This window comes from Neocloeon triangulifer, unplaced genomic scaffold (assembly GCF_031216515.1).
Source record: "Neocloeon triangulifer isolate White Clay Creek 2 clone unplaced genomic scaffold, ASM3121651v1 ptg000006l, whole genome shotgun sequence".
NCBI classification, from domain to species: Eukaryota; Metazoa; Arthropoda; class Insecta; order Ephemeroptera; family Baetidae; genus Neocloeon; species Neocloeon triangulifer.
The window spans coordinates 220099-236498 of NW_026775549.1; the positions used below are offsets into that span (position 1 = coordinate 220099).

The following is a 16400-nucleotide window of genomic DNA, read 5'->3' on the forward strand; positions in this document are numbered from 1 at the left end:
TTCTACTAAAGAAGAATTCAATTTCCTTTGCCTCTTTCCTACTAAAATTAATTAAGTGTACAATAAATCAATGTATTGTGCATTTGTTTTTTTAATTTTAAATGCATTTAATTTTTATAACTTTTTACTCTAGGAATAAAATTATCACAAAAAATTAATAATTGACATTTCTGTATTTTTTATTGAAAGATAATGATGACAGCTTATAGTTTGACGTTCAAAATGAGATCTACAATGCCTTGTTATAACGGTGTTGATCTTCAGGGTGAGCATTCCATCCGTAAATAACATTTCAAAACTTTCCATTTTGCGGTGCAAGAAAAGTGACAGCGTTTGAAATTTTTTATTTTTAAATTTTCGTGTGATGGCATTTTAATTGTATGTCATGGCAGATATTTATATGTCTAACGAGCAATTACAATTCTTATTTTCTTAAAACAAATTTCCAACATCGGCGTTTCAGCCAATTTTTTCTCTTTTGAAATAATACATTATATGTCCGCTTCTCACATTCATTGCAATTAGTTATGCATGAAAGCTTAAATAACTAACTGGAATCAATTCAGCCTCCCTGCACGCACTCAATCGGCGGACATAAACATAGTTTTCAAATTCAATATTTGATTGCACATATTATTTACACAGCGGGCCGGGCACAGTTTAGTAGAAGTCTTCGAGGTTGTAAGCGGCAGCAGACCTGAGGGCTGCTCGACGCGCAGGAGCCGCGTACATCTTCTCCAGCATTTGATGCAGACGGAAGTTGGACCTGGCAGAAGCAGTGCCTCCGAGGACGCCAGGAGGGACGCCGCTGGTAGGTCCAGCGACGGCTGTGGCCGATGGGGCAGCGACGGCCAGTCCTCCAGGTCCTACCACTGCTGTTCCTGCGATTAGAAAAATTTTTACAATGTTCTCTAAAAAATTAACATATGAGATATGGAGACCCAAAAAATCTAATAAACATTATCTAACTTAAAAAATACTACAATTTTCTCATTTAAAATAATAATATTGAAAAATAAATTAAAAATTAACTTTTTGTAAGTTTGAATTTTCAAAAAGTTTTCCTCCTCTAATGAGGGATACTTAAATTTAATATTTAATTGCATAATTATCATAAACGAGATATTTTTAAGTTCAACTTTAACCATTTTTCATTCAGGATGATGAAGGTATTATTTCTGAGAGAGAAAAAACATAATAGCTGGAATTATGCATTCTGCGTAGCATACAAGTTTCGCGGGTTGCGTTCCTCGAGTTAAGAACACAATTTTATTACACTATAAGGTAATTTCAAATAAACGAGAGCAGCTTTAAATTATAAAATATAATGAAAGAGACTAAAATTAAAATTTGATGTGATAAAAGAGCACATTTTGACAAAAAAAAGTCTAAACTAACCAACTGGGGCTGCAGAAGCAACTCCTCCAGGTCCAGCGAGGGCGATGGCCGCCGGTTTGACAGACGCCACGGAAGGTCCATTGGAATCTTCTCCAACAACCACCCCCTCGCCACTTCCGGTCGAAGGGGCTTTGATTCCAGCACGTGCGTCGTCATCATCAGCTTCCAAGTATACAGACTGTAGACTAGGGGCCAGGCGCCGGCGCCATCCCTTCTCGTCAGGGCGGTTCGATGCGCTGTCATCTTCTTCGTCTTCAGTCTGAAAAACAAAAATAATTATAAAATTTTAGGTTCTTTTAAATAAAAATGAGCAAACCTCAACGACAATCGTGTCAACGTCGTCGTCCACCTTCGCTTGGGCCTGTTGTTGCTGTTGCCTCACCATTTTGGCCTCGTCAACCAACTTCTGCACCCTCTGGGGTTTGCGGAGCACGACGTGCTTCTCAGGCATAACTCTGCGTCCAGCTTCCGGTCCTGACTGGGCCACATCAGGGCTAAGGGGTTCCCGGCGCTCGTGGGAGGCGTCCTGCTCGGGGTGCTCGTTGCTGTTCAGTGTGTTGATGACCTCAGCGTCACCGGTGTCGTCCATTGGCGGAGAGCGAACGGCAGGGGTGTTGCTCGGATAGGGTTGATACGGATTGCCGGGGTACACGAAAACGTACTGGGGCTGTTGCTGCGGGGGCGAATAGTACTGGTGGGGTGGCACGGGACCATAACTTTGTACTGTTGAGGTGCTGTATCCTGGATTGTAGTTGTACGCCGGGTTGTAACTGAAAAGGAATAAAAAATTGTAAAGAAAATTATCACCTCTTTATTTTGTGTTTGGTTTTGTAATGCAAAAGAAAGAAAGAAAATGAACATAAGTAGTTTTTTTACTGCCTTTTCAAATACTGATCATTATTTACTGTCATACTTTAAGATAAATTTGACGGTGCTAACCAAATGAGTAAATGACTTAATAGTTAACTACAGCTATTTTTGAGAAACCATAATTATTTCTTTATCAATTTTTTTGCGCCATAGTTGAAAAAGTGGAACAACCTAATACTTTTAGGGTTCCTCAAGATTAGAACAAAAAGCAAACGGCCGGCAGGTCTAACGTATAAAAAATTCTTTGCATCTCTTTTCTTTGAAAAGATTTGACGACTTGTTACATCACCATGTCTCGGCGCAAATTGGTATTCCATGCTCATCGCCAAACACTTGTGTTGAAAAAAACGTTGACCCCAAATCGATCCAACCTTTTCGACACAGCTAGCCAGTGAGCTTTTATTTTTTCGCACGGCCGAGTACCGCGATTATGAAGGATTATGTTTGTGTTTTCGCAGCCAGCAGAGAGTCAAAAGACAGAAAGAAAGATGAGCCATTCTTTCCAGATCACGTTCGCCCGTTTAGCCCGAGCGCAGCCAAGGCTCCTCGGCGCGTATTGAATGTTCTCCAATTGGTGACGCTGCATACAAAGCAAGGTTAACTGGTCTGACACAGGGAGTCCAAAATAAAACGGCCGCCCTTGCAACTCTTTTTATTTGTGTATGTGTATTAAATATCAAGCGCCACGCCAGAACCACTTTTCCAAGCACCGACTTAAAATATAATAAATTACTTCGGTGAATATGAAAATCAAAGACATTTTTGTCGCCCGTCGGCTTCCCTTTTTTTTAAATTTGACGCAGATGCATTTTGAAAGGTGAATTTGTTCGCGGTAATTAATGCAAGGCTAACGGGATGGTTTCGAGTGTGTGTGCGGTGAGCATAATGTAGCGTGACTGGTGCTGATAATGGACAAAAATTCAATTTGTAAACGTGTTTCAGCTCAGCATCCAGCGTCTGTGCACTTTTGTGTGCATTGTTTGGACTCGCCGTGCGATTGGCCACGGTGTAATTTCAGTTATTGCACGCCGCACATGTAATTGAATGGACGCACAAACACACACACTCGCTGATGCCCACCAGCTGCACCGTGTAACAATGAGCCTGAAATTGCAAACTTGCTGCACAAATTGATTTAATTAAACGCACACCGCATTTGAGATTATCTAACGGGAATAAGTTCCTGCACTTGATTGTCTGCAACAGCAGTTTAATTGAATTGACCCTAAAGTCATTTTGAAAGTAATGCAGCAAAAACTTTGATTTAAAATAATTTTTACAGGAAAAAATGATCGACCCCAATTTGTATTATTCTTTATCACTCATCATGTGTGTATATTTTTTAGACAAAAACTAACCCAAATTTAAAAAGTTTATGGAGGAAATCATAAAAATATCGTAAAAGAACTGCTGTGATCGTTACAGCAATGACCATTTGTGGTTGATCTCATCAAACAAAAGAACGGCTGGAAACAAAGCGTGTAATTTGCAGAAGACAAAAAGCGGTGCGCTCTTTTTTTATTCCTCCTGGCGAGCCCGTCCGTATTTTGCTATTCACTGCTAATCAACTAGAACAACACGTCTTTTGCGGATCATAAATTAAGATTATGCAAACACTTTTATTAATCGAGCGCATGCTTTGTTTTGGCTGCAGGTGAAATTCGCCGGAATTTTCCTTTGTAGTCGCTTAGGCTTTTTTTCGCTACACGGAGGAATTCTGCTGAATAATTGATGAGCACGAGACGCTCTTTCGTTCTGGCCACCCATGACCAGCTGCATAATCTCATTTCAATAATTTATGAGAGTATATAGGCGTGACAATAGGCGTGGTATTTATACACAATCTCGATTGCACGCCATCGCCGAGATGTAGAAGAGAAAAAATCGCGCCTCGAATGGAGATAATAGCGTTGCGTGGTTATGCAATAAAATAAATTCTCGCATCTCAAAGAAGCACAAATGGAAATAGTCTAGGATACATTGGCACTATCTGAGAGGAGAGATGCACGTGTCCAGATATTGCCGCTATTGTGTTTTACAGGGAAATATGTCATTCATGAGAGGAAAAAAAGGTGACACATTAGGACTCGCGCAATCGAATAATAGATCTAACGGCAGTTTCACGCTTCGGCTATCAGCAAACCGCAACAATGTTCCACAGCTGACCAAACGAAACTTCATGAGAGCACATGGGCGGCCCGAGGTCGATCGCGGCCGCCCGAGGTCGATCGCGGCCGCCCGAGGTCGATCGCGGCCGCCCGAGGTCGATCGCGGCCGCCCGAGGTCGATCGCGGCCGCCCGAGGTCGATCGCGGCCGCCCGAGGTCGATCGCGGCCGCCCGAGGTCGATCGCGGCCGCCCGAGGTCGATCGCGGCCGCCCGAGGTCGATCGCGGCCGCCCGAGGTCGATCGCGGCCGCCCGAGGTCTCGTTTTTGACAAGGGAATGTTGTGTTTGATAAAATATAATCAAATATAGAAATTAAGTAAACTATTAAATAAATTTAAAAAATATAAAATTAGAAATTTAAAATAAAAATTACATTCAAAACGTTTGATATAGATCCACACAAAAATTTTGCTTAAAAACTTATTAATTAACTATATTAACCGATATTAACCATATCTAAACAATGAAATTTAACTTTCATGTAGCATATTTTATTGATTTTAAATATATTTTACTCGGAAATAATAAGCAATTTTATATTTCAGAACAATAAGGTCAAAATTTATTTAGGCAGAATTATTTAAGGTTTGGCGGGACATTTGATTTTTATCTGAAAAATTCATATGAAAAATATTTGATTTAAAAAAGCTCTTAAAAATTAACCTCGAAATTGAAGCTCAATTTGCATTTATGCTTTTTAATTTAATGTTTGGAACTAACCTTCCTGGCGCTAGGAATCCGCCACCCTGATAAGGGAAGGGGTAGGGTGCCGCCGCTTGTCCACCGTAATATTGCTGTTGTCTTTGGCTGTACTGCGGCTGGTACTGTGGTTGGTATTGCTGATACTGTTGGTTTTGTGGAGCATAATATTGCTGATATTGCTGCGCTTGAGGTGCGTGGTATTGCTGTTGTTGATTTTGGTGGTACGGGGGTTGGAAGTAGTAGAAGCTCTGAGGGTTGCCAGACGCAAGCACAGAGCACAACGCCAGAGTCACCAAGACCTGCGAAATTAGCATGAAATTGCATTATTGCTTACATGTGATTAGAGTCGGAGCGAGTTTGAAAACAGTTATAAGCGCGTGTTTTATAGCTGCGCTACGGTAATTCATCACTTTGCATGCGCATTTCTGGAGTGATTAAGCACGATGATTTACAATATGTAATTATTTTTGCGCGAGATATCTTCCTCGATTGTAAGCAGCTTGTAAATTGTGCTTCCCATATATAATGTGATCTGAACACATTTTTACAACTTCAAGCTATAAAAATAAAATTGATTTACTTCACCTACAAGCTCGTTGAACTTGAGGTTGGTAAGGAATTTATAACTTATATTTTTATTTATCAAAAGTTCAATTCAGAACGAGATTCGGTCAAAATAATGGAGGCTTTTAAATTTATGGTTATTGGTTTTAATCCCATATCCTCTTTCCTAAGTGCCAGTCAGTGACCTCCTCTATGTCAATATAGACCTCTTCGCATCACAAACAAAAATGCTTTTAGGTTGCATTTGTATGAATAGGATCGACTTTTATTGGCGAAAGAGAAGAAAAAGCGCGTGCCGGAATTCAAGTCTTTGACGGCTTCAATGTATGTCTTATGCAAATAAGCATGGTTGTGTGCAAGAATTTTAGTCATGCATTGTTTGCTCGAAACGCCTCCTAAAATGTTCAAAAGTCTTACAAAGCAAACACACAAGACGCTCCACGTTTTGGTGTACAGAGCAATTAAGGCATTTTTGCACGGCCCGTTCTTAAAGAATTTGTCCATTACCAACTGGACAGAGTGCAGTTAAGTAATTAAACGCACAAGGCGTATTATTTAGGCGAGAGACCACTCAAGAATTCTACTCTTGCCAAATGAGCCGTTTAAAACTGTGGGCTACAAGAGAGAAAAGTACTTGTTAACTAGGCATTTTACTTAAAAGTTATAAGGTTTGTTTTCCAAAGGAGACGACCCGATTTTGAATGAAATTATTATAAAACTTGCATAACTCAAAGAAGTTTTGATAGTAAATAATTTTTCACAATCTCAAATTGAATAGTAATTTTAATTAAAAAAGAAAAAATATATATAAAAAAAATATTTTGTCTATTTTATACTTATCTAATAATTCTAAGGAATTCATTCAAATTGACTGGAAAGTACGAAATTTACAACTTTACAGCTTGCAAACAAAAAATATCTCAAATTTTACATGTGAAACGTTTTACTTGAGTTCAAAAACATACCTTGTTAGTAATTTTTACTGCCAGCATAATACTCTTGCTCAGCAAATTATGCAAATCAAATTAGGCCTAATTTGGTTGTAATTCATTTCTCGCCGGCCCTGTAATTTGTCTCCTCCCCTGAAGCAGTCCAGTTAGCTTCGGAGAATTCAGATTTTTAAATTTTCTGCGAACGCCGTGGAGCAACCAGGAAATACTGAGAATTCCAATTGTTCAATATTTTCCGGGTGAATTGATTTAAAATTTATATTTAAATATATTCAATATAATTTATAATTATAGATGCTGAATAATTTATTAAAGCACCGTGTTTGTGCAAATAGGCTATTAATATTTATATGTAGTAGCGATCGATGTCCTCTATTAATCACGTGGTTAATCGTGCAATTTTCTCTGCAACTCCCACGATAGTAATTCTTTTCCTGTAGGCGTCTCATCCGTATAATAATTTGCTGGTGAGAGAACGGACTGATTTGTTGCAAGGCGCCGCTTTGTATATACTCGGCGTAAATCATATTTGCAGCGCGGAAACTGAAGGGTTATAGCAAATGAGCTCCACAGGTGTTTGACTTCAAACCTGAAATATAATAAACAGAGTCTGGGATGTGCACCTCCGCACATTCACTGCACGTTATTTCACACTGAAAATAGCCCTAGCTGCACTTAACGGTGCACTTAATTAGCCTGCCTCGCACATCATTGTTGACCGGCACGTGATCTTTAATTAAGTCTCCCTATAAAAACCAGAATTAATTGCGGACTAGGCTTTTTAATTATCACTTCCACGTGAAGATTAAAAATAAAAAATGAAGAGACAAACAATAATAATTCACGCCCATAGAACCAAACGAGCTTTAAATAAGGGTATCAGTGTGTTTAAAAAAAAATCATTTCTCTCTGCTGTCCATCTGCTCAAAAGTGCAGGGCGGGGCTGCAGGTTGTTCACCCGCAATACACATACTGCTCGTGCTAAAGCTACAATAGCCTGTGGTGATAGATTGAGCACGTGCTACGCGGGATAAGCGAGCGAACCGCAGAGCACGCCGCACCCTCCCGTCACCAGATTAACTCGCCGTTTTATATGCGTAGCCGAAAAATTTATGCCTTATATATACAAAACTCGGTTTGGCCAGGAGAATCGTACATCGCATAAATAAATTTCGGACCAAAGCACCACATAAACATAAACGACCTGCGTTGCCTCTTCTTATAAAATACGGTACTATCTTTGCTCTGAAGCACGAAAATGCTCTCGCTCGTGTGTAATTGAAATGTTTTGTAACTTTATTTCACCGTGGGGAGTTGAAGAGTATTTGAATTGCGTAATGCACAACAATGCCAAGTAATTCAATCTGACTTTGATTTCTCGCGGCATCCCAAGCCTTTGATCGCGGTCAAGATCGCCAAGGTTGAATAATTTCCATTCCATTTATAGAGTTCAATTGATAGGCAGCTCAACGAGAGCAATTTGTGGGAAGAATTTAAAAGATTAAAAAAAAAAACGAGAAGAGTAATTTTCAGCCTCGCAATTAAAATTTAATCAATATTTCAGTTGAAATTTAAGGGAACATAAAAATGAGAAAATCCTGTTTTGCTCCGAAATTGCTCAATTAAACAATTATTGTTTTTGACAAGCGGAAATTTCTCTTTATTGCTGTTAAGCTTGGTAAAATAATCGACTGTCTAAATTACTTGTTTTCTGAATCCGTGATTCAGCACGTGGAAATTGTTTTCGCTTCTTAATTGAATATTGTGTCAAAATTAGGCACGCGAGAGGAGATTCAAAGAAAAGCCGGATAATGCTTTAAAAAAAGAACAACAACGTGGCCTGCGAGGCATGAAGAGCCGCCGAGTGATTTTTTGCGTCTGCAATGCGCAAAACATGCTTCAATTGCAAAAAGTTTGATAACCTTTCTCTCTTTCTTCTTTTCCTCCCCAGGCGATTCGAGGCCGCGTTACTCAGAAAAACGCCAGCGTGAATAAATTTTCTTTCCGCCCGTGCAGATACATTGAAAAATCGAAATGCGGCTTCGATTGGTGCGTGGCCGGCGCAACTCGCGACTGACTCACAACGGCAGTGACAGTGACCATGACGAAAACATGATGTGAATGGAGATATCAACGAGCGACCCAAGGAACAGAGTTACCACCGGTAGCCACTGTGTTTTTATACATTTAATCTTTTTACGTTTTTGGACGCAGCGGAAAGGTTAAAAAAATACAAAGCACATCAAGACCTTGTTCACTCTTTTCTTGGCGTGAATTATCAGCGGGGATAATTACGTGTGTTGTTATGCGAATCGACCGATTTCGCGCATCCTCGACTGTGCACGCGTATTTTTTTCATGCAATTATTATTGCGTTGTGCAGTGGCTGGTCAGTTTGCTCAATTTACTTCCTCTACCCTTGAGCATTGTTTTTGTTTACAATCTCTAAGTGGAAATCGCAAAATTTGCATAAAATTTTGGCAAGGTTCGGAAATTAATATTTTTATTTTTAAATCGAGAATCCTGATTTTTTTACAAAATCTCGTTAATAGGAAAATTATTCTTGGTTGTGTTTTAAAATTAATATGTATTCAGAATTAAGGGCCTCCAGTGTTATTGCCAGAATAATAAAACATGATTTTAAAATCATTTTCTTTCAGAAGAATTTTAATTTTAATTTGAATTTATTTATTTTTCGGATATTATTAAAATTTTTTCTCATTATTAATAATTTTGGCATAACAAACAGATATAAATTTTAAAAAATACCAACCACCTGATTTAATTTGCCAGAGAAAACAAATTATTTGTGATTAAAAACCCATTTTTGTTGCCTTAGTGTTTTCCACGAATCTAGCAATTATTATTCAAAGCTCATGAATTATCTCTATAGCTATTACCACAGGCAATACTTTTAATTTGAATCAAGATAATATGGGTAATTAAAACCACTAGTCGCGACACGCCCATTTTAATGCACGTCTCATGACAACCACGCTAATCATGTTGTCAGACCGTAAAAAACAAGAAACGCGATAACAGGTGAGAAAAAAATGGTATCTGTAGAGACGGGTTGTATCATATGATCAAAACACTCCTGCGGTGACTTTATAAAATGCGTTCCGACCGTGTTCGAGTGAAACTCAGTGTCAAGGTTGACCAAAATATTTGATACGCACAAATACGTATTAAAATGAAAATCTCAATCTTGATATTATTTAAAATAAAAACTTACGGGTGACGAGGTGGTGATCATGTTTGCTGGTGTCACACTCGGGCCGTTTGCAGAATGTTCCGAAGCACCTACCGAGCGTCCTCCTTATACCTTTTTCCCCACCCTGTAAGGTATCCTTATAATGTAGAGCCACGCACATTAGTTGATTATATTATTGCCGTCATGATGCACACGTTCTCCTGATGACGACTCGCTCTCATGATTGATCGGCTTCATGAAATCCCCATGCAAAAATCAATTTGTGCATTATTGTCACCAATGTCGGCTCTTTGTTATGTGGGTGATAAAAACCAGGTTTAGGAAAGTCTTAAACAATGGACGGTTCCTTGAAATTGCAGATACATAATTTTCCTTGAATTGTGCTAAGCTTTTTGTTCAGTTTTCCTTGCATTGAAGATTTTTACAATTAAATGAAAATTAAAGTAATTAACTAAAGGAAGCTGAAATGATTAATGATTAGAAATTAAAAAATTTAACTTGAAGAGGAAAACTTTACAATATGAACTCATAAATTATGAAATGCACCAAAAGTCATTTTCAAAGTTTGCAAAATTCACATTAATGGTATTAAATTTATATTAATCTTTGAGCTGAAGGTGAACTTTTTTTTAAAAATATGAGTTATTATTAATCCTCTAAGATATAGTTGTGAACAGTTGTGAATTTCAGCTAAAATCAAATATATTTGATGACTTGGTAATTACCTCCAAAATAGCTGAAAAATCTAACATTACATTATTAAAAATGATCATAAAACAAAAACTTTGTCAACTGAGGCTCACTGCGACGCATGGGGCTTTTGATCTCGGAAGTTTATCAAAATATTTGCTCGTGATCATGCCGTTTTGTCCAACAATTCCTTTTTTAAATTGTTTTCAACAAAATTGAATGTAAATAATGTATTTGTAACAATGTGGACAAATAAAGAACAATATAATCAATATAATCATTAAAAAATATGGATTCCAATTTTAATTTTTTTTTCATGACTTGAGCAGATTAAATAAATAATAATAAATAAAATAATAATAATAATGGCCATTTCCAAATCAATCTGACCAGTGTTTGGCATGGGTTGTTGGATTTGGATGAAACTTGGCATGGTGATACCCTTAGGGTAGGTGGTCAACCTAAGGTATATAGTTAGTCCAATATCCCAACATTGCCTATTTTACAGGGGCTCAAAGTTGCGATTTTCGCAAAATTAAAGTTTCCTTTAATCTCAATTATCTCGGGTTCTAGTGAAACAATTTCAAAAAACTTGACACCGTTTGAAAGCCAATTAAATGGACTTGAATTCGGCTATAAGCGTCAAGGTCGCAGGTCAAAGTTCAAGGTCACTAAAATTTTGATGAAATTTTAAAAACGCCGCCAGATATTGAAGGACCAAAAATATTTAAATCTTATCCACAGGAAAAATGTTCCAAATTTAATTTTACATCGGTGTACAAATTTTGGTGATATGTATTTTCTTTGTTTTTGAGATATCTACAGGGGAAGTTCAAAAAACGTGGTTTTTTGGCCCTTTTTTGAGGTCGTAAAATTTTAAACGCCTCTAATTTTGCTAAATTTGCCATAAAATTAAGCAAATACACTTCAGGAATGAGGAACTGTCATATGTAATGCAATTCTATGATCAGAGTCGATTTTGAATTCCACCCCTACCCCCGGGGGTGGGTTTTGGAGTTAATTTTAAATATGCCCAATGTTTGTGTTTTTGATGTCGTTTCCTATGTTTTCGACATCCAGGAACACGAATCTGAAGTCAGTTTTTGTTTAAAGTCAATAGCCTCATCAATAATCGCACTTGAATGCAGTGAGTTCTCAGCTTCTCGCAATTCGTCAGACGATCAAATTCACCTCATTCAAGTGCGATTATTAATAAAGCTATTGACTTTAAACAAAAACTGACTTCAGATTCGTGTTCCTGGATGTCGAAAACATAGGAAACGACATCAAAAACACAAACATTGGGCATATTTAAAATTAACTCCAAAACCCACCCCCGGGGGTAGGGGTGGAATTCAAAATCGACTCTGATCATAGAATTGCATTACATATGACAGTTCCTCATTCCTGAAGTGTATTTGCTTAATTTTATGGCAAATTTAGCAAAATTAGAGGCGTTTAAAATTTTACGACCTCAAAAAAGGGCCAAAAAACCACGTTTTTTGAACTTCCCCTGTAGATATCTCAAAAACAAAGAAAATACATATCACCAAAATTTGTACACCGATGTAAAATTAAATTTGGAACATTTTTCCTGTGGATAAGATTTAAATATTTTTGGTCCTTCAATATCTGGCGGCGTTTTTAAAATTTCATCAAAATTTTAGTGACCTTGAACTTTGACCTGCGACCTTGACGCTTATAGCCGAATTCAAGTCCATTTAATTGGCTTTCAAACGGTGTCAAGTTTTTTGAAATTGTTTCACTAGAACCCGAGATAATTGAGATTAAAGGAAACTTTAATTTTGCGAAAATCGCAACTTTGAGCCCCTGTAAAATAGGCAATGTTGGGATATTGGACTAACTATATACCTTAGGTTGACCACCTACCCTAAGGGTATCACCATGCCAAGTTTCATCCAAATCCAACAACCCATGCCAAACACTGGTCAGATTGATTTGGAAATGGCCAATAATAATTTGATCAAAACCAGAGTAAGATAAAAGTAAATTAAGTTAGCATCAGTTTTTATAAATAATTTGAATAATTTATGAAATTTCATAATTATATGGATGTTAACCTTATTATTTACTTGAAAAAAGACTTCATGAGAAAATTATTGAAATGGCTCTGGAATCAGTTAAAAGCAATTTATAAGCGCGACACTCTGCAGCAATGGATCACTGCTGACAATTAAGAATAAGCTTGTTGCGCTTATCGCCGAGCAAATGTTCATTAATTTGATGATAAACAGCAGCCATTTAACTCTCTCGTTTTTACATCAAGCAAAGCAAATATAATAAAGGACGTTTATAATAAAGCCACTCTCTTGGTAAACGCCGTATTTCACTTAAAATTCACTGCTTACAATGCTATATATTTATTATATTTGCAGCAATCATTGTGGTTTTCAATTAGCACTGCCGAGTTATTCCATGCATTCTCGCCGGGGATACATTTTGCCACACCAACGGTTGCTTCTGTTTCCGTGCTCCTGGAATGCCGCGTGTTTCTCTCGCAGTTTTCTCATCTGCATATTATTAATTGTAAGCCCCAACACAGGTGCGCACGTAATTACTCGTGATCACATCTGCTTTGCATGTCGAAATCTTATTTTTCGAGAGCATCTGCTCAAATTGTTTTATAAACGCTATAATTTTATTTTATTTTATTGATCATGCTGCATGCTATATCAATAAAGCAATATTGTCGGATGCCACTGGTGCATGAATTGTGCAATTATTTATTGCAGCGAGTAAGTGCACAATCGCGTCAATTTTTCATATTCTCGCCTTGAAGAAGAAGAAAAATTACAATGCGTTATATAGAGCAAATATATCGGCAGCGGCAAAACGTAATTTAATAAATTTCTCAGCATGGTTACTTTCTAGAAAAGTTAGTCCAATGTTTAACCAACAGATATTGAGCACAATTGCGTTCATAACTGGTTATGAAGTTCTGTTTCCATACAACTTTTAGTTTCAGATATAATTACCGGTTGATTTGAGAGTATTAATTCTGAAAGAAATATTTAAAATTTAGGCATTATATGTATTCTATTAATTAAATTTTTCCTGCACTTTCAGTAATAATCATGTGGTATCATTAATAATTGTTTATTATTCTAATTTATTTATGTATAATATTCTCTTTATTTAATAAATTATTTATTTTTTAACTGTTTTCAAAATGCCAAATTTGCAATGTATTTTAATTTAAATTGATTTAATTATTAATAAAATTTATTAAACAGGTGATTTTTGTATTATTATCTTTTAAATTACACTATATTTAAAACAAAATTATTTTTTATAAAAATTGCGTGTGGAAGCAAATTCTGTATTGGAAATTAACAAACTGTTACTTTTTATATTTAGTATGGAACGCACAGGGAGGATTCAGAGTCGAATTTTATTAATTAATCAAACTTAATTATATAATTCATTCAGTCACGAAGAATAAATTATGTTGAATAAATTAATATCGTATTGCACTTCCGTAGCCTCCCAAAGAAAAGTGTGAGTCATTAGTCGGCGAATTGAGTGCGGATTTCCATTTCACGTGCTTGAGGAAAAGTGATTGATGACACCAAAGCTGAAAACAGTTACCAAAAACAATGCGCGGCTCGTTGGCAATCCCGGCCAAATTTCCTCGCATTGTGCCTCCTTTCACACATAACGCGGGAGGCGTCCTTAAAAAAATTTCAACCATTTTTCATCAAAGGTGCCGTCAGTGGGTGAGTAACGACGACTCCCGTTGCATGAATAGCGCACCGCTGCTGCAATTTGCGTATCTGCACGACGCCAGCAAATCAGAAACAAGTTGCGAAAACGACAATTGCACGGATTCCCACGTGCAGGGATAGCGACGTAGATTTGCGCCAAAATTAAATTAAAACCAGCAGCCACGGATTTACCGCAATCGAATTAACGCCCCGGCCAATTTCAACAAAGCGTCGGTTAATAGTTACTCACGGGCCAGAGTCGAAACCAATTTTGTCTTTTTTTTCGTGCATGCACATGGGAGTTTGTCCGTCGCGAAATACGTTGACCTTTGTCTAGAAAAAGATTTTTCTACAAAAAACTCGTTGATGAACAAAAACTGCAAATAATTCTCGCTCGTGGGAATAACAAAAAAGAGGCGAATTCTTCGATTCTCTCTTTTTTTCTCCCTCCCAGTGCATCTTTTTTAATCTCTTTGACCATCGGCGTGGTGCACGCAGGCTGCGAATTCTTCTTTTTCCAAGACATTTCTGCGCGATCACTCTCAATTTCGGCCGTTTCGATTCTCTCCGCCAAATCTGCTGCAGACTCCATTGTTGCTTTTTGCATTTCACTCTAATTGTTCCACCCGCGGGGCAGTCGGCGCAACAACTTAAATACGGCGCTTTTACAATTTTTAATACACGAGGCAAACTGGGAGCATCCTCAAGGCGGTCGCTTTGTTCTACACCTCTAATTAATAATAATAAAGTAAAGAAAAAAAACTGTGATGGAAAAACGGCCACACCGGAGAGTTACAAAAGAACCAAGATAAAAAATTTCAATGAAGGAGAACTTTTAAATTTCATTTTGAAATGATTAGTTTTTTTAGCGAATTTTTCCAAGTAATAAAATTTTTAATTCACAGAGAGGAGTCACTTGGGTTCAATCACACATTCAGACTTCTGAATGACGAAACACTAATAACACGGTTGTGTGTAAGTATCAATAGCGGCGGCAGAGGAATTAAATAATTTCACGGGCCACACATCGCCGGCTGCGAGTTGCGATTGAATAAGCCTTTGTGCGTCGAAAGAGACCACCTAGCAGCTTTGACGGGCGCAAAAAACCAAATATATATTTCCATTGGGGATAATAAAGTCATTATTATCATTACACATAATGCCTGGGCTCTGCTGGAAGCGGCGATTCTGATTGCGAGCATTCAGAATTTGTTCAAACGGCCCAGGTGTTGCGAAATTCGGGCCAGCTCGACCGGCATATAACAACAATGGCGCTTCAATCTCTATGCAAAATTTGACGGTATGGAAATATACGCGTCTCTATTGTAAAGCAAAGTGCGCCAATAAAGCAAGTACAGTTTTGCCATATTTTTTTTTGTATCATCAGAGTGCAATTTGTTGTTGCTTGTAAATGATATAACAGCATTTAGCTCACGTTTGTTACATCACGCCGCGTTTGGGCTCCTATTTGACAGTCACCTCGTGCCGAGACCTTGTTGCCCTACAAAGATTAATTGCCAAGGGATCCGCTGCCAATCTGCCAATTTTGCGAGATGGGAAATAACGTCAACTGCAGAATCTCCGCATACCAATCAAGCGACCGCCAAAAATTTCTTCTCTTTAAATTTCGGCCAACCAGTTTTATGCCGTCCACTCAACGCCACCTCAATTCCAATCAAGTTGAGATTTTCTGCTTATTTTCATTTTACTTAATAATTGTACATACAAATTACGTTTAACGACTGTTACTACTGATAATAACAAAATTCATATTATATAACTAAAACTATTACATTGTGTTTTTAATTATTTCATATAAATATTAAATCTCAACTTTTTTAATTTTTTTTTTTTATCATTTAAATTGTCTTGTAAGTTTAATTCAGTTGAATTATTGTTTTTACATTAAAAAGTCTATCCTTGCCATAGTTGAATGATTCAAATATTTGATTTAATCAAAATTTCTACAAATTAGAGAGATCCTTATTACCCTAATCACTTATGTAATTAATCTAATGGAGATTTAGTCAACACCTTAACTTTTGATTGAGGTCAATGAATGTACATGAACTTTAATATTGTTGAATTATCTAATGTAAATATTCATTTAAAGAAACAAGA

General features: G+C 37.2%; 1 protein-coding gene across 1 annotated transcript; it reads right to left on the reverse strand.

Annotated features, from left to right (window-relative positions):
• Positions 1-161: 161 nt before the first annotated feature.
• On the reverse strand, positions 162-9957 carry LOC132194309 (uncharacterized). Its single transcript, XM_059615486.1, has 5 exons — positions 9886-9957; positions 5156-5436; positions 1715-2168; positions 1399-1657; positions 162-881 (listed from the first exon to the last, which is right to left on the reverse strand). Exons 1-5 carry the CDS (start codon positions 9904-9906, stop codon positions 661-663), a joined length of 1236 nt encoding a protein of 411 aa, XP_059471469.1. The 5' UTR covers positions 9907-9957; the 3' UTR covers positions 162-660.
• Positions 9958-16400: the final 6443 nt, after the last annotated feature.